Source organism: Octopus sinensis, unplaced genomic scaffold (genome assembly GCF_006345805.1).
Source record: "Octopus sinensis unplaced genomic scaffold, ASM634580v1 Contig10298, whole genome shotgun sequence".
NCBI lineage: Eukaryota > Metazoa > Mollusca > Cephalopoda > Octopoda > Octopodidae > Octopus > Octopus sinensis.
The window spans coordinates 20,001-40,000 of record NW_021832091.1 but is presented as its reverse complement, the minus strand read 5'-3'; the positions used below and the strand labels follow the sequence as shown (position 1 = coordinate 40,000).

Below are 20,000 nucleotides of genomic sequence, written 5' to 3'. Positions count from 1 at the left end.
CATTGTATACAGGACATCACCAACGAGTGAAAAATACGTAAGCACGAGAGAAAAGTGAAGACCAAATACTAAAAGAAGATAATTCCTCATCAGTTGTCGGAGTGTTTATTACTCCTGTTTCATGCGTTTAACAATATAGGGAACTTCATAAGACAGCAGCATCCAGAAATTTTAAAAATATAAAATTCATGGAGAATTAGAACTTAGTGGTTCGGCAAAAGGAAATCGATAGAATAAGTACTAGGTTCACAACGAATAAGTCCTGGAGTCGATTTGATTGACTAAAGGCTCCAGCATGACCACAGTCAAATGACTAGAACAAGTAAAAGAATACACACACACACACATATATATATGTATATATATATATATAGATATATATATATATATATATAAAATATATAATATAATATAATATATGTATATCTGTGTGTGTATGTATATATGTGTATATTTATATATGTATGTATAATGCTTAACAGCTTCAATGCATTTCCGTCAACCAAAATTTCCTTACAAGTGATTGCTCCTTAACTGCCCAATGATTAGCACTAGGGTCGACCTCGGAACTATATGGGTTCAGAGTGAACCACACTTGACCTGGAGTTTCATACATTGATGCCAGACCTTGTTAATCAAATGATCTTTATAGGATCTAAAGTGAAATTTCCACAATTTTTCTGTTTGCATTTCTTTCATCGCAGGAAAAACTGTCTCAGAAACAAAAAGAATCTTTAGAACAGAATGAAGAAGAGAAAGAAAGCCTAGAGAAGATGAATGAAAACAGAATAGAAGTCATTGAGTACGTATATACATTGCCTTGCTATATATATTTCGTTGCAATAAGGCGTCGAGCTGGCAGAGACGTTAGCACGCCGGGCGAAATGCTTAGCGGTATTTCGCTTGCCACTACGTTCTGACTTCAAATTCCGCCGAGGTCGACTTTGCCTTTCATCCTTTCGGGGTCGATTAAATAAGTACCAGTTATGCACTGGGTTCGATATAATCGACTTAATCCGTTTGTCTGTCTTTGTTTGTCCCCTCTGTGTTTAGCCCCTTGTGGGTAGTAAAGAAATAGGTATTTCGCCAGCCACCACGTTCCGGGTTCAAATTCCGCCGAGGTCGAATTTGCCTTTCATCCTTCCGGGATCGATTAAATAAGTACCAGTTACGCACTGAGGTCGATCTAATCGACTTAATACCTATGTCTATCTTTGTTTGTCCCTTCTATGTTTAGCCCCTTGTGGGTAGTAAAGGAATAGGTATTTTGCCTGCCACTACGTTTTGAGTTCAAATTCCGCCGAGGTCGACTTTGCCTTTCATCCTTTCGGGGTCGATTAAATAAGCACCAGTTACGCACTGAGGTCGATATAATCGACTTAGTCTGTTTGTCTGTCTTTGGTTGTCCTCTCTCTGTCTAGCCCCTTGTGGGTAATAAAAAAAATAGGTATAAGCATCATCATATATTCCCTTCATTATAACATGTCTTATGAGCAACTCTAACATTACAAAGTTACATACTTTGTTTTTATGTCTGAACGGAAATTTGTACTAATTTTGCAATTATCTTAATTAGATTTCTGCTTTTATTTTGTTGGTTTTTCGTAGAGAGTTGTTAAAAATCCAAGACAGTATGTCAGACGAAAATCGCAAAAAGATTCTGGAGGAACACGAAATGCAGAAGATGCGATTCGAGAAAAGGTATTGCATGTTGGTTTTGTTTTGTCTCATCTTAGTCAGGTTCTAGCGGACCTGCTGCCAAAGATGTTCCTTCCATGATCATCTTGTAAATTCTTCTTCTAGATATTCTCTGCGATCTATCTATCTATCTATCTATCTATCTATCTATCTATCTATCTATCTATCTATCTATCTATCTATCTATCTATCTATCTATCCATCCATCCATCCATCCATCCATCCATCCATCCTTCCATCCATCCATTTATCTATCTATCTATCTATCTATCTATCTATCTATTCATCTATCTATCTATCTATCTATCTATCTATCTATCTATCTATCTATCTATCTATCTATCCATCGATCCATCCATTCATCCATCCATCCATCCAGCCATCCAGCCTCATCCATCTATCTATCTATCTATCTATCTATCTATCTATCTATCTATCTATCTATCTATCTATCTATCTATCTATCTATCTATGTATCTATCAAAAGTTTTTGCAATATTTTGGTAAATTATTTGTTTTATTCGTCAATTTACAACAAAACCAGTCTAGCATTCGATGTAGAAGCCATCGATTGCACACTTCTACAAGTTCTTTGATCCCTCGAGTTAGCAGTTCTTGTCATTCGAGGTAACAACGAAAAAAAAAAACTCCATTAAAATTTCCGCTTTCTCTTGGTCGATGAAGCGTTGCGAGTAGTGCAGGAAGTGAGCCATAAATCGGTACAAATAATAACTCTGGGCTATATGCTGGGTGTAGAGTCAATTCGATTTCCTTCAGCCCTGGAGTTTACCCCAGGTCGTTCGAGCGGCAGAGATATTGTCTTGTCTTCTTGCCGAAGAGCTCGCTTTTATTTTAACGAACGACGTGCATCTTTGCTGCGCAATGGGATACATCCGTTCCAGCTGCTCGGAGCACACGTTGGCATCGACGGTTCAATCGTCCTGAACGAACTCACAGGGAATTATCCCCTCATAGTCCCACCAGATTCAGAACATCATCTTGCGTTTGAAACGCACATGGTTGGTGACAAGTTCCAAATGCTGGCCCCTTCTTAACCACGGCTTATGCACGCTTAGGATTGCAAAAAGTTATCTCCCTCGGATTATTACTTGTTTAACCTCAGCTTAGCACACACTCAAGCTAAGCCACTGTGTAAACCTTACTTCTGTTTATCCATTTGAAACCAGTTTTAACGAACTAATTGAATTTTTAAACTTTTATCCATCAGCTTAACTCTGAATAAACTGCGCCAACAAAGTCTTCTAGAGGAGAAACTCGCAATGAAAAGGAAACAGAAATTAGATAACCAAGAGAAACAGCAAGCATTGGCAGCAAAAGTAACTTTTATGTTTTTATCTTAAGCTTTGCTTTACTACTTTAATTCAAAAGAGATCGTTAACAATGCATTTTGTTGTGTCTGGGGAGAGTCATTTTCTTTTTGGGCCTTATAATGAAACACGCTCACCGGTAAAATTTCTACTTATTTCTTATTTTCTTTTTTCTTTAAGTTTTCGTTGTCTTGCAACCTTTTCAATAGTCTTTCAAGACAATTGAAAAGGTTGCAAGACGCAACGAAAAAAATTTAGGAAAATAAAAATAAGAAATAAGTGCATTCACTTCAACAGAATCCGCTTTGTTGCAAGTATTTAGGCTAGGATTCCATTCTGTGGTTAACTTCCTCCATTTTCCCCACGATCACACGGGCCATGAAAAATTTTCATGGATGTTGTCTTAAACCAAAAGATACATTAAAACAAATGTTATACACACACTAATTAAGCTATGTAAATATGTAGCTAATTTAATGATTTTTCTTTTTCAAACTGTCGAACAACAGTCAGGTGACACGAATACTGAGAGTGGCGACGCAAATGGCGTGAATGAAAACTCAGCAACCACGGATGCAGACTTTTACACACCTGAGATCGATGAGATCAACTTATCTTCCGAAATTGAAGAGGTATAGTTTGTAAATTTTGGGGCACCATATATATATATATATATATATATATACATACAAGAATACAATATATATATATATATACATTTATATATATATATATTATATATAATATATATATATATATATATATATATATATATATATATATATATATATATATATATATATATACATATATATATATATATATATATATATATATTATATATACATATATATATACAAAAATACAAACAGGTGACAACAAGACAGATGATACGAAGAGACAAGAAAAAATGAGGGCAGGTCATTCGGTGTTTTCTTTCGTCAGTCGAGTTCAAGATTATCTTTGCAGTTTCGGCTGATATATATATATATATATATATATATTATATGCACGAGGACTTAGAAATTTGGGGTGTGGGGTGATCAAGTACGCATTTAGCCGATTAGGGTGGGCTGGAGATTCTAAGCCTCAGTGAAAGCAACAAAGCCAAAAGATGAAGAACTACAATAGAAGTCCCTGAGGTAATTTACCCATTGTATTTGCGGCAAATATTTGCACGACCCATCTGTTATCTATATTCTCAAAAGTTGTGGTTTGTCCCACAAAAACCTTCACCCAGGACACCAAATCATATTCGTAGGACGTCTAGCTGATATAATTTTGCTTGCTAGCCTCTTGAACGCCAAAGCCGAAAGTATAGGTAATTGATGTTGATAAGCCGGAAAAATGACGAAACATCAATGTCCACCACTCCTGAAGATTGGGACGAGTTGTCTCTCCTGCCTATGACTTTCAAGTGTTATAATATCCAGCGTTTGGTGAGTCATTCTCACCTATCGGCAAACATTGTATATATATATATATATATATATATTATATATATATATATATTATGTGAAATAGAAAGATGAATAATCTTGTAGTGGATAATCAAAACGTTTAACCGATTACCTTAGTACAAAAATCACAGCAGTGATTTTTTCTCCTGAAGAGAAGACACAATAGTCCCATTATTCAATCGGATTTTGGTCATTGTGCTTTTCGAAACACGTGTAGAAGAAATAAAACGATTTCTGTTAAATCTGCGTTCAGCTCCATTTCTTCAATCACCAATAATGTTTTATATAATATATATATATCATGAACTTGAACCCAAAGAGACAGAGAAAGCAGAAACACAGAAATGGCACTTATATTTGAACACTATAGAAAAATTCTTTTAAAATAACCTTTCTTTAATTTTTCTAATTTAATTCTTTAATAGTTGCAGTTGAAAAGGTATCAAATGCCCGACCGAAACCGGTACTGAAATGTCTTAAATTATTTTAGAATTTTCTATCTTGACTTGTTTTTTCATATATATCAACTCGTGTGTCCCTTTTCAATCATTATACATACAATACATACATAACACACACCACACACACACACACATATATAATATATATATTATGTGTGTGTGTGGTGTGTGGGTGTGGTGTGTGTGTGTGTGTGTATGTGTGGTTGTGTGTGTGTGTGGTTTGTGTGTGTTGTATTATATTTCTGCAAATATGTATATGTATGCATTTTATTATGATAGTAATATTATTAATATTGACATAATAATTAGAATATACCTTGATTATGAATATAATTGCACTTTAGATCAACAGAAGTCTCCTCAAGCAGAGAGAAAAAGCGAAACAAGAACAAGAGGAGAAACTTGGAGAAACTATTGCGAGGCTAAATTTGGAGAAGGCGAAACAGGTTAGTATACATATACATACATACATACACACATATGCACACATAACGTACATACATGCACATACATACATACACACATACATACATACATACACACATGCGTACATATGTACATACATACACACGCGACAGATACATACATACATACATACATACATACAATACATACATACTATAATATATGTATGTATGTATATACTATATATATATATATTATATATATATATATATATAATATATACATTTCGTTCAGCTTCTTGACTGCGGCCATGCTGGTGTTCCGCCTAGCCGAACGAGTAGACACTAGTACACATTTTTTAAAGCCTGATACGTATTCCGTCGGTCTCTTTTGCCGAATGTCTAAGTTACAGGAACGTAGAGAAACTAACACCGGTTGTCAAGCCGTGTAGCACCTTGGGCAAGTCCTTCTACTGTAGCCTCGGGCCGACCAGCACCTTGTGACGAATTTGGTATACGGAAACCGAAAGAAGATTACCATATGCAAACATACACACCACACATGTATATAGTATATATATATATATATATATATATATATTATATATAATATATATATATATAGATAATATATATACATATATATATATATACACGTATATTTATACATATATATATATATATATATATATATTATAATAATATATATATATATATAATATATGTATATATATATATATATATATATATATAGATACGTAAATATCAAACGATGAAATGAGTGCTCAACACCGCATTGGTAGATATAATTTCTATATTTGTAAACTAAAGTTACTATTGGTTTCATGATAAGAAATGTAGAAAAATATCCTAGCGTCTAAGGCAATTTTGAAGCCGATCATATTGAGGCATTTTTGAAAACTGTCTCGCTTCGTTCACAGGATTTCTCGTAAATTCACATAAATAAAACAATGAATCAATGAATCAAGGGACGTTACTCTTGAGTGGCCTCATTTACGTGTCTTTGTGTCTATGTTTGTCCCCAACTATCGCTTGACAACCGGTGTAACTGTGTTTACTTCCCCGTAAATTAGCGGTTCGGCAGAAAAGATTGATGGAACAATTACCAGGCTTATACTAAGTAAATATTGGGGTCGATACATTTGAGTAAAACCTCTTCGAGGTGGTGCTTCAGCATAGCCGCAGTCTATTTAATGAAACATGTAATAGATAAACGATAAGATATAGGTTAATATGCGTGAATATCGTCTTTGTTAGATGTGCTTGCTTGAGGAAAAGGCCCGAGCGATTGATAGTATGAAAACTATGTTGATGGAAGACATGCGGGTCAACGGTGATGCAGAATCTCAAAAGATCATCGAGGAACATACCAAGGTAAGTCTTATTCTGAAAATGACATTTTTATTTTCTCTTCACCATATTTCAGTTTCTGGAGTTTATTCATGCAGAGTGTTGGGGAAAATTTGCAATGAAATGTAGACATTAGGAGAATTTTCTATATAAGGCACAGGCGTGGTTGTGTGATAAAGAGCTTGCTTCCCAGCAACATGGTTCCAAGTTCAGACCCACTGCCTAGCACTTTGGGCAAGTGACTTCTACTACAGCCTCCGGCCGACCAAAACCTTTTGAGTGGATTTGGTAGACAGAAACCTGTCGTATATATATGTATATATATAATAGATATTATATATATATATATATATATATATATATATATATATATATATACATATATACATGTAGCATATACATATATCTATATATATATGTATATATATTATATTAAATATATATATATATTTACATATATATACATATATATATATGGATATAGGTCAGTAAATGGTGGGGTTGTGTTAACCGTACGTGGAGAAATGATAGGAGAGGAAAAAATAATATGGCAGAATGCTAAACCGAAAGTAAATTTTTTTTAAATGGTATTATGAAAAATATAAAAAAAAGAAATCAAACCAGCTTTTATTGCAAGGCAAATTTTCAAGACTTCGAAGGGAAATGTTTTTTAATTTAGGAAGGGGAAAAAAGTAAGTTACAATTTTTTTCCAAAAAAGTAATAAATATGTTTTGACACATAAACATCCAAACTTTATAAACAAAGCACTACACTAAAACAGATGCATCTTAATCCTCCAAAGAATTTTTTCCAGGGACTAATATTGAACTCTAAAAGCGTAAAGACATTACAATTGATTGGTATACTTATTTATTAATTTTTGTATATATTTATTACTCTTTTGGAAAAAAATTGTAAATTTCTTTTTTCCTCTTCCTCAATTTAAAATGATATTTTTTCCCTTCCAACTCTTGAAAATTTGCCTTGCAATGAAAGCTGGTTTGATTTCTTTTTTTAAGTTTTCATACACCCATTTGTATTAAAATTTACTTTCATATTTACTGCCATATTAATTTTACCTATATATATATATATATATATATATATATATATATATAAACGGGAAGGTTTACGAAAATAAACAAAAGACGAAGGCAGGTGGAGTACAAACAAACAAATGTATTAGTATGGCGCTCAGGAATAGAAATAGAACAAGTCTTTTACGTTTCGAGCCTACGCTCTTCGACAGAAAGATACAGAGAGAAAAAAAAACAAGGAGAGCAAAAAATGCGTGTAGGAGCTAACGATTTATCATGGCATATATACATATACGGATATATTCGTGTGTTTGTGTCTCACTCGCTCCACCACTATCACTCTACAACCAATGGTTATGTGTTTACGTCCCAATAACTTAGCACATTGACAAAAAAGACCGATAGAATAAGTAATAGGCTTACGAAGAATAAGTTCTGGGGTCGATTTCTTCGACTAAAATTCCTTTAAGGCGGTGCTCTAGCATGGTCGCAGTCAAATGACTGAAACAATTAAAAGAATAAAAGAACAAAATAATAAAGGAATGAAAGAATAAAAGAATAAAGGAATAAAAGAATTAAAGAATAAGTGCTCTGCAGCTATGTGGTTTACGGTTCAGTCCCTCTGCATGTCAACTCGTGTATCGTGTGTGTGTGTGTGTGTGTGTTTCACTGTTCTTTCTTTGGCATTGTTTGTTGGATGTAATCGAGTGACAATGTCATGAAATCTTCCAAGGCATGATATCACAGGGAAATATTATCTTCCCACGAAACAGTGGAAGGTTGGCGACAGGTACGGTATCTCGCTATCTCGCTGTAGAAAATCCGCGTCACCAAATTCCGTCCTACCCATACAAGTCAAAATCGATAATGATGGTGCTGATGATGACGATGGCAACGACTTAGACGACGACGAAGGGGATGATGGTGATGATGGTGAGGAGGATGAAGATGATGATGACGACGACGATCCCGATGACGATGATGATGATGAGGAGGAAGAGAAGGACTATGACAACGACATAGACGACGACGATGAAGAGGATGATGATGATGGTGAGGACGATGATGACGACGATGACGATCACGATGACGATGATGATGATGAGGATGATGATGAAGATGATGATGCTGATGATGAGGATGACAACGACATAGACGACGACAAAGAGGATGATGGTGATGATGGTGCTGCTGCTGCTGATGATGATGATAATGATGTTGATGATGATAATGATGATGCTGATAATGATGATGATGATGATGAGGAGGAGGAGGAGGAGGAGGATTATGTTGATGATGGTGATGATGATGATGATGATGACGACGATAATGCTCATGATCATGATGTAAATTCTTGACCACAGACAGTCGAAAACAAAGCCAATACGGTAGAAACTTGAACAAGAGCCTCATAGCAGAGATCCATCCAAATGATGTAAACTTGATCCGTTTGAGTTCAATTAAATACCCATCGATATATTATATATATATATATATATATATATATATATATATATATATATATATATATATATATTTATCAAATATTCATGACTGATAATGATAACAATTATTAAAGCTGTTTTCGATGTAAATTTGTTGATGGTAATAACATGGTAGAAAGAGAGACGTCTAAATATTGTGAAGATTATGATTATCACGGAAAAAAAAACTTTACTAGTCAATGTGTGTGTGTGTGTGAGTCCATGTGCGCGTGTTTGTGTGAGTGTAAGTGTGTGTGTATGTCTTTTTAGTGTATATGTCTGTGTGTATACATATATGCATAAATACACTCACACACACACACATATATATATATATGTATATATGTGTATATATATATACATAAATACATGTATATAGACTTACATGTATATACATATATAGGCATATACATACATTTAAGTATATATGTGAGTGTGTGTGTGTATTTAATATATTTATGTGCATGTATATATACATATATGTATGTGTGTGTATCATATATATATGCATGTAGATGAATATGTATCTATATATCTAAGAATGTATGCACGTGTATATATATATTTGTGTATGTGTAGGCGTGTGTGTGTGTGTGTTTGTTTGCGTATGGGTGTATGTGTGTGGTTTCCTCTCTGACTGGTGTGTCATTAAAGTATTTTGATATACACAATTTTATAAATTACGATGTCCTTGCATAGCGAGTGACTTGATCTGAGATCGTGTGCTGGAGCGAAAACAATTGCAGCGTGGAAGCTGTTTATAAGCCCTTTAAGAAACCCTCAAAACCGTTAGATTCACTCCAACATTTAAATTTAATTTGTCAAAATATTTTCGTCGCTTTGAGACCGCAACCTGTTCACTGACAAAGCTTCGTGCTGCATCTGAAACTTTCTCGAATATATCTTTTGACAAATTAAATTTAAATGTTGAAGTGAATCTAACGGTTTTGTGTGTTTCTTAAATGGCTTATAAACACCTTACACGCTACAACAATTTTATAAAATAACTGGAAAACGCTTGTTCATCTTGAAAATCATACACAGATGAGATACGTTAATGAGTTCTGATGAATTATGATAAAAATCTACTTACTTTCTGTCAGTTTCTATAAGCAACAACTTGGCCAATTCGCTTGGGCTTTGGTCAAAACACCTTGCGCTATTTTGGCACTTTCCATTCAGAGTTAAACAGTCGCTTCCCATTTACAAATTTCTTCGTATCTGGCTGGTATCAGGATAAGCGTCATCTTGACTGGATCAACACCTGAGTCGGGCCACATTGTTAGCATAGATTTTTATGTTGTTCGCAAAGAAATTCGAGTTTACGTTCGTATGTCAAGCTGTAGCAAGCCCTAACGTGTAGCTATTGGACTTTTGTAACAGAAATTATAACGGATTTAAAAATAAAAATATAACATTACCTCCTTGGAATATTTCCTTTGAAATATTTATTACCATGGGTTACTGAAAAGTTTCTGGCTTTAAGAGTGTCGTGAAAGACCTGGCTGGAGGCATAACCTTCCGAGTTCTTTTCCAGGGCTTAGAAAAAGTGAAGGACCGCTACAATAAGTGTGTGAATATGAGAGTTGAATAGAGTTAAGTAAAGTTCCTCTCCAAGTTATATAGATCTATAGGACCGGTTTTCCGGGTTCCATGGCGATTATATTCTCCTATCTGGAAGGAATACCGGTCCGTCGCAGGATTACTCATTTCTGACGGCTGGGTGGAGCAACGTGAAATGAAGCGTTTTGTTGAAGAACCTGTGTCGCCCGGTATCCAAACCACAATCTTGCGATCATGAGTCCAACACTCCTAAACACTAAGCCACTCACCTCCACGAGAGGGGGTTTTGTTGAAGAAAATCCTAATTTACTGATACTCCTGTATTTTCTTTTATCCAAAGCCAAGAACTTTTTAGCACCTTCTCCTACATCAGAGACGATCGTTCTGCTCTTAGGAAGTGTGAAGATTGCATGCCAGGTGTGTCTGTGTGTGCGTGATTTTATTTTGTGTGTGTGTATGTGTTTGCCTCAAGTGCTAGAATGTAGTGTTTCCAAAACAAGAGGAATGTCCCGTCTCTCGTGCCCAATTGTTAGCATCCAATGAGCTGCGCCCATTGGTTTCATTTCTTGAGTACTGACTTACCTCACCTGACTGAAAGATGGAAATAATTACGCTCTTTCCATTCATGCTTTCCCAAACTGTTTCCCTGCATCAACATAAGTATAGCGAAAGATGAGCCAATCGGTAATTGAAACTGTATCGAAGGACATTAAGATGCTATTAATTTTATTATTTATACAAGTGTTGTGCCTGACGGTCAGTGAATGTAAGGGAGATAATCGTTTCCAGTCAATATTTGGCACGATAAGAAGTTTAAATTTGAAATCGAGAAATAAAGAATAAAATGTATAAAATATATATTTCTTTCTTACTCACTACAAAATTTTTCAAATTTTTATTCTCAGATAAACATATATATATATATCGTGAAGTATATTTGCTACTTAAATGTGGCTAACCCTAAGGGTGGATGTTACTGTAGCTTGTAGCCCCAGGAGGACACCTCCTCCAGCTGGCTATTGACACACTGTGCCTTATCATTATTTGCAAAGGGAAGCCATCCTTCCCATCTTCAACCTGTATGATACACACGGACTCGAGTTTCTGAGTATTGACCCGTCATCAACGTGTGACAATCATCGATTATCAATGAAAAGTAGGCCTCCCTTTGCAATTTATATCTTTTTCAGTGACGAAAGTCCACTGATATTAAAAAGTGTAAACAAGCAATATAAATATCATATAATATATATATAAGTAAGGAAAAATTTTTTTTTAAAATGCAGAATGCTCAAATGAAAGAAATTTAAATAAAATGAGAAATTGATAAAATATATAAATATATATTTATTCAACCGGTTTTCGTCATTGTATGACTTGTCAAGAATATTTATGTTTAAAAGTTTTTTTTAAATTAGAAAGGGGAAAAAAAGAAATTTGCATTGTTTTTTGTAAAAGAATAATGATAAAAATGTACAAAAATTAAAAAATAAGTTCTCCGATACATTGTGAGTTCGTTGTGTATCTTGAGTTTTTATGGTTTTTACGAAAAATTACCTTGAGGTGTTAAGATCCAAAGGGATTAAGAGCATGTGGTTTGTGTTGTTAAATTCAGCATGTTTGCAGGACAGAAGTAGTAGTAATTGTGGTCCTGGTTCTTCAGTTCCTGTGTTGTGAGTAAGGGGAGACAACTCTTTTGAGTTCTTCAATAAAACCCAAATTATAAACTATCATTTTAGCTTCATTTGCGTTATCTTTTTTATATAATTGCTTGTTAACTTAACTTTCAGATTTTAACACTTTATTTATATTATTTTCTAATAATATAAATCTGCATAGACAATTGCATTTCAAATTGTCATATCATTTATAATAAAATGATAGTAATAACAACAATAGTAAAAATGATATTTAAAGAATATAAGTTTTAGCTTGAAGTGATGAATGCATGGTATCTTTATATATTTGTGTTAGTCCATCCATGAAGAGTGAGGTAGAGAAAGGAAGTTTGATCAACGAGGAGTTTGCATATTAAGTTGTGTTTGGAATTTTTCAATAAAGAGATTCTCCTTGTTAATTCTCTCCTGTGTGGTGATCCCGTCTTTACATTGGTAGAAGGGGAATATATAGAATTTGGGGTTTAAGTCTTTAGCACATGAGTCTAAGTGGTCACTCAGTGGAATTTGTGTCGGTATTCCGGGAGATTTATTTGTTCTTTATGCACCGTTACTCGTTTACGTAACGGGAGACTCGTTTGTCCAACATAATTATGTTGGCAACCAGCGCATGTGAGAACGTAGATAAGGTTCTCGGAGGAACAGGAGAAGTTAGTCTTGATTTTAAAACTTCGTACCTTGTTTGAAGGTAAATTCAGAGCCTTCAAGTAGAAAGGGGCAGGTACCACAGTTTGAGCGTGCACATTTTTTTACTGTTGGGGGTGGATGTGGTGTGTGAAGTTTTGCATTTGTCAAGAGTTTTTTTAAAGATTTGTGTTGCCTTTTGCATTTGAGGATTTTGTGTGTATTTATAATGTTTTTCATTTTTTTGGGTCTGTTGACAGTAGACTGAGGTTTTGTATGATTTGGTGTATGCTTCGATATTTTTTGGGTTGTGGGTGGAAATGTATGGAAGTATTTTGAGGTTGTGTGTGGTGTTAGGTGGGTGGTTTTCAGTGTAGTGTTGTCTAGTTCTTTGGCGCGTTTTATTTCCATACTCTATAAGGGTGGAGGGATATTGACGTTGTAATAGTGTTTTTTTGAGGTCTTGAAGGCGTATTTCTCGTGTTTTTGGATCCGAGACAATGGTGCATACCCTTTTAGCTAAATTGAAAGGATATTTGTCTTGGTGTGTTTGGGTGGCATGAACTAAAGAGGAGGTATTGTTGTGAGTCTGTAGTTTGTGGTAGATGTCTGTTATGATTTGGTTCTTAGGTGTTTTTATAATTAGGAGATCAAGGAATGGGAGATGATGTTTGCTTAATTCCATAGTGAATTGGATGTTGGGATGTATGTTGTTTAGTATGGTTTTGAATTCCAGGAGTTTTTCATAAGGTTCTTTCCATATGATGAAACAATCATCTAAATACCTTTCCATTTTCCATTAGGTAGGTGTGGAAAACATGTCCAAATTTCTGGCTTGATATTTCATAGAGTGACAGTTCGAAGTAACCCATTATGAGGTTCGCAAGGACTGGTGCAGCCTTGGTACCCATCGCAATGCCACATTTTTGACGGTAGTGTGTGTCGTCGAAGAGAAAAAAATTGTTTGTCAGAATGAACTTGAGAGATTCGTAATAAAAGACTTGTTAATATGCGGTCAGGGAATGTCTCTGGGTGTTTTTTCTAGCCAGAAGTCAATTGCCTCTATACCATACTCATGTGGAATGTTGGTGTAGAGGTTGATGACATCAAAGGATACCAGGAGTGCCTCCTCGTTAACTGTTTTCGGGAGGTGTTTGAGCATGTCCAGATCATCCCTAATGAAACTTTTGATGTGGGTAAGGAAAGGTTTCAAAAGGATGTCTAGGAAATTACTCAGGCGGTGTGTTTCACAGGAGGTTGCCAGCCACGAGGGCCTTAGTTTTAGGTCCTCCGGTGCTTTGATGTTGATGTGGATGTCAGTGGAGAGTTTGCAGGCTTCGGTGATGTATTTGTTTTTATGGATTTTAGGAAGGCCATAAAAAAGGCTGGGCTTGCATTTGAAAATGTGATATATCCCTTTCTTTTTCTGTGAGTCCCTGACCGTGTTGGCGTATGAGTGTGGTGAGGTTTCTGATTGTTTTTTGCTGTTGTAGTTGTTAATAACCTCATAGAAAATGTTATTGTTAAGCATGGAAAACACTAGGTGTTTATAAAATTATATATATATATATATATATATCGCTATTTCATCCTTATTTGAAATCATCAGCATGACAGAACCCGAGCCAAATGAATCAAAATAAATTAAACATTTAACGAGACCAAACGTTTCTTATAGATGGAAAATATTCACAGTTTAGACGACATGCATAGAATGTATTATTTTCTTTTGTTGCTTTTTTCCTTTTTGCCATAAAATATTAGAGAAGAGGAAGAGGAAAATTCCCGCGTACAGATTAACTGTTTCCAGAGATTTCTACCTTATGAAGGAGTTCTTATGGTAGTTTATGTTTCAGATTTTAACTACGAATAAAATTCACAAGCCGATTCAGATAACTTACATTTTGATATTCCAATTCCAGCATTCAGCTCTGTGAAACTCCGAGACAAAACTAGAGAATCTTTACGTAACAGTTTGGACGAGTGATTTCCAATCTATGAATTTGTAAATGATAATTAGTTTCATCTGCTAATGTGTTTTTTTAATTAATTCATATTTATTTCAGAAACAGCAAATACTGCAACAACAATCTGAAGAAAAGAAAAAGAAATTTGACGAGGTATTTTGTATTTTATATAAAATTTAAAGCGTGTGAACACCTGTCGTTTAATATTGACTCCTGGTCGACAAATGAATTGTGGATGAACTTGGTTGGTATAACCTTTGCGAATGCTCACTGTTGCTGCTGCTGTTGAACGAACGGTCTTCGTCTCAGAGTTGACAAGATGGGAGAAGTCCGAAACGTGGTCCTTTGATATTCGTAAGACCCGCAGAAGAGAAAGCAGGTCAACCCCCGACACCGAGAGCATCGACGGACGGATGGTTGCGTAGGAAGAAACGGGAAGGAAGAGTGAGAGAAAGTTGGAGCGAAAGTGTACAAGAGGGGTCACCCCCCCCCTGCCGGAGCATCGTGGAGCTTTAGGTGTTTTCGCTCAATAAACACACACAACGCCCGATCTGGGAATCGAAACCGCAATCCTCCGACCGAAAGTCCGCTGCCCTAACCAATGGGCCATTGTGCCTCCGCGGATGCTCGTCGGGTTATGTGTGTGTTTTGTGTTTGTGACTGTGTGTATATGTTTGTTTCTCCGCTGTTTGGCAACCGTGTTGGTTTGACTACGTCCCTGCAACTTAGCGTATACATGTACATGTATATATGTGTGTGTGTATGTACGTATATATGTATGGATGCGGCAATATTTTCACGTTGGTAATCCTTCTCCGTGTTGGATTACGCTAAGGGAGATTACATGAGTCCCTGCGGAGCTCCAAGGGACAGACAGAATACGTATCAGATTTTCATATGAATAGTGGGTGGGCAGGTGAGCTGTTTGACTAAAACATTTCAAGGAAGTGACCCAGTATGAACGCAGTCCAATGACTGAAACGAGAAAAATATAGATTTCTTCTAGGAAAGGAGACAACCAGAGAGGGAAAGAGAGAAAGAAATTAAAATCAAGGTGGGTATAAGACTCGACTCATAGAATATGTTTCTGTTTCAATATTAATCTTACTACTAGGGCGAGGAGCTAGCAAAATCGTTAGCACGCTGGGCAAAAGGCTTAGTGGTATTTCGTTTGTCTTTTATGATTTTAGTTCAAATTCCGCCGAGGTCGACTTTGCTGTTCATACATACTAGCGTCCATCTAATCGACTGGCCCCATCCTCCAAAATTTCGGACCTTCTACCTAGAGTAGAAAAGGATATATAATAGTTTTAAAGGCGGCGAGCTGACAGAATCGTTAGCACCCGGGTAAAATGCTTAACAGCATTTCGTCCGTTTTTATATTCTGAGTACAAAATTCGCCAAGGTCAGCTTTGCTTTTCATTCTTTCGGGATCGATGAAATGGGGAAGCACTCCGTCGGTTACGACGACGAGGGTTCCGGTTGACCCGAATCAACGGAACAGCCTGCTCGTGAAATTAACGTGTAAGTGGCTGAGCACTCCACAGACACATGTACCCTTAACGTAGTTCTCGGGGATATTCAGCGTGACACAGAGAGTGATAAGGCCGGCCCTTTGAAATACAGGTACAACAGAACCAGGAAGTAAGAGTGAGAGAAAGAGTGGTGAAAGAGTACAGCAGGGATCACCACCATCCCCTGCCGGAGCCTCGTGGAGCTTTTAGGTGTTTTCGCTCAATAAATACTCACAACGCCCGGTCTGGGAATCGAAACCGCGATCCTATGACCGCGAGTCCGCTGCCCTAACCACTGGGCCATTACGACTCCACCGATGAAATATGCACCAATTGAACACTGGGATTGTTGTAATCGGCTTACCTTCTCGTCTGAATTTATTATTCATTTTAAGGTGGCGAGCTGGCAGAATCGTTACGACGCCGTGCAAAATGCTTTGCGGCATTTCGTCTGTCATTACTTTCTGAGTTCAAATTCCGTGCAGGTCGTCTTTGCATTTCATCCTTTCGGGGTCGATAAAATAAGTGCCGATTGAACATCAAGATCAATCTAACCGACTTATCCAGTCTCACTTACTTGCTGACCAGGTGTCAAAATTGAAACCCTGTGGCTGTGTGGTAAGTAGCTTACTTACCAACCACATGGTCCCGGGTTCAGTCCCACTGCGTGGCACCTTGGGAAAGTGTCTTCTATTATAGCCTCGGCTGACCAAAGCCTTGTGAGTGGATTTGGTGGACGGAAACTGGAAGAAGCCTGTCGAATATGTATATGCATATATATATATATATATATATGTATATGTTTGCGTGTCTGTTTTTTCCCCCTAGCATTGCTTGACAACCGATGTTGGTCTGTTTACGTCCCCGTAACTTAGCGATTCGGCAAAAGAGACCGATAGAATAAGCACTAGGCTTACAAATAATAAGTCCTGGGGTCGATTTGTTCGACTAAAGGTGTTGTTCCAGCATGGCCACAGTGAAATGACTAAAACAAGTGAAAGAGTAAAAGAGTATATTCAAGTAGATAAGCATTCGTCATTATTGAATTTATTTTATCCAATTTTAGTAAAATTGAATCATGTCGATGTGGTTGACAATTCCAGAGAATATTGAACTTATTGGTCCAAGACATTCGGTTCACCTTCTATATCAATGTTATATTATTTTAACACAGAGCAATTAACAGTAATAAACACTTTATTTATTACATAAAGACATAGTGAAAGATATACTTGAAAATACACACAGAGACAAACAGTGAGAAACACCCAACACACACACACACACACTCACACTGATTCTCACACACGCACGCACACTTATTCACATATTGGGTTGTCAGTTACATTTGTTTTCCTAATTCGTCGTCATATATCTGAAAAGCGGTAAAAGTTATTCAAATTACTAAAGATACAAGCAAAGAAAAATAAATACATAAAAAAGCATAAACAAAAGTCTGTAGGGGAAATATAAAACTACAAAAAAAACCACCTACATTAAAAATATTTTTTGTGCTAATTCAAAAGACTGGAAAGGATTAAATTAAATGGAAACAAAATGGTAAGAGCAAATTTCTTTGACAACCCAGTATATATATGTATATGTATATATATATATATATATTCATATATACATACACACACATATATATATAACTATATACATATATATATATAAATATACATACGCAAACACACATATATATGCATACATGCATATATATACATACATACACACATATAAGTACATACATATATTCATACATACACACACACGCACACACACATATATATAAATATACATACATATATATATATATATATATATATATATAATATATATATATACACACACACACATACACACATATATGCATACATGCCATATACATACATGCATACATATATATACATATATAAAGGTACATGGAAAATAGATAGATACGTATATATATATATATATACATAGATATATCTATATACATACATATATATATGTATGTATATTGATATATATAATATATATATATTATATATATATATATATATATATATGTACATATATTATATATAGGTAGATAGATAGATAGATAGATAGATAGATAGATAGATAGATAGATAGATAGATAGATAGATAGATAGATAGATAGATAGATAGATAGATAGGATAGGATAGATTCGTTTGTGTCTGCTCGAGTCATGTGCTCATCTTCTGACGATCTCCTTGGATATGTCGTCACTAATTCTGCCAATTTGGAGAACCAGAAGTATGTAATACAAGCGTAAATATTAAACATGATACCAATTACAAATATTTGAGATTACTATATCTCTAGGAATGAGGAGAAACATCTGACATATTTCATTATTTAAGAAATATTTTAAGGATCAATTAATGTTGACATTTTAAACTAAGAATTAATAAACAAATGTTTGTGAATTTGTAAAGAAAATAATGTCTTAGTTCTTGCTTTTTGTTTAGCGTCTTTTACTTGTTTCAGTCAATGGACTGCGGCTGTTTTGGAGCGCCGGCTTGAAGGGGTTTAGTCTAATAAATCGATACCAGTACGTCATTCCCAATTCAAGCCCGCTATCTGTTCTACCGGCCCCATTTTCCAAACTGCTGTTACAGGGACCTAAACAAAAATGATACCGGTTGCCATGAGATACACTGGGTCAGGGACAAACACAAACATAAAGACAGAGAGATACACATACACAGAGAGAGAGAGAGAGAGATAGAGAGAGAGCGAGAGCGAGAGAGAGATACATATACACATATATATATACATATAACATACGAATACTTACATATACGAACGTATACATACATATATATGCACGTATGCACATGAGTTTAAATTCGCGCCTATGACTCCTCGTGCGATATGGTCAAAATATCAACCGCAATAAATATAATGAAATAAATATAAATTTATACAAATGAGGATAAGATCGTTAATTTAATTATCGACCTTATCAAGAGCCCAGAATAGGAATAAAAATATTCAAAGGTAATAATTATTATTAAAATTATAACTTAGGGTATTTAAGAGATATCTCCCCGCTGGAAATAGCAGCCAAAACTTGACTCTAAAACCATATTAGATGTTCATACAGCCCCAGGAGAGAAGAAAAAAGGACAAGATGGACTAGCAAAAATTTACTCGATAATTCCAGATACCGGATTTTTTGCTAGTTCATCTTGTCCTTTTGTCTTCTCTCCCAGTGCTGTAAGAACATTTAATGTGGTTTTAGAGTTAATTTTTGGCTGCTACTTCCAGCGTGTCGGTATCTCTTAGATACCCTAAATTATATATATATATATATGTATATATATATATATATATATATATATATATATATATATATATATATATATGCGCAGGTTGGCTGTGTGGTAAGTAACCACA

At 35.4% G+C, this 20,000-nt stretch overlaps 1 protein-coding gene across 1 annotated transcript in view; it reads left to right on the top strand.

The window, feature by feature from the left end:
- Positions 1-20,000, top strand: part of LOC115228310 (trichohyalin-like) — a 40,792-nt gene that overhangs the window by 5,058 nt on the left and 15,734 nt on the right. The window contains exons 3-9 of the mRNA XM_029798918.2: positions 705-802; positions 1,609-1,701; positions 2,927-3,035; positions 3,536-3,658; positions 5,292-5,393; positions 6,630-6,746; positions 15,174-15,227. Of these exons, the coding sequence (XP_029654778.1) occupies positions 705-802; positions 1,609-1,701; positions 2,927-3,035; positions 3,536-3,658; positions 5,292-5,393; positions 6,630-6,746; positions 15,174-15,227 (696 nt within the window). The remainder of the gene's footprint in view (positions 1-704; positions 803-1,608; positions 1,702-2,926; positions 3,036-3,535; positions 3,659-5,291; positions 5,394-6,629; positions 6,747-15,173; positions 15,228-20,000) is intronic.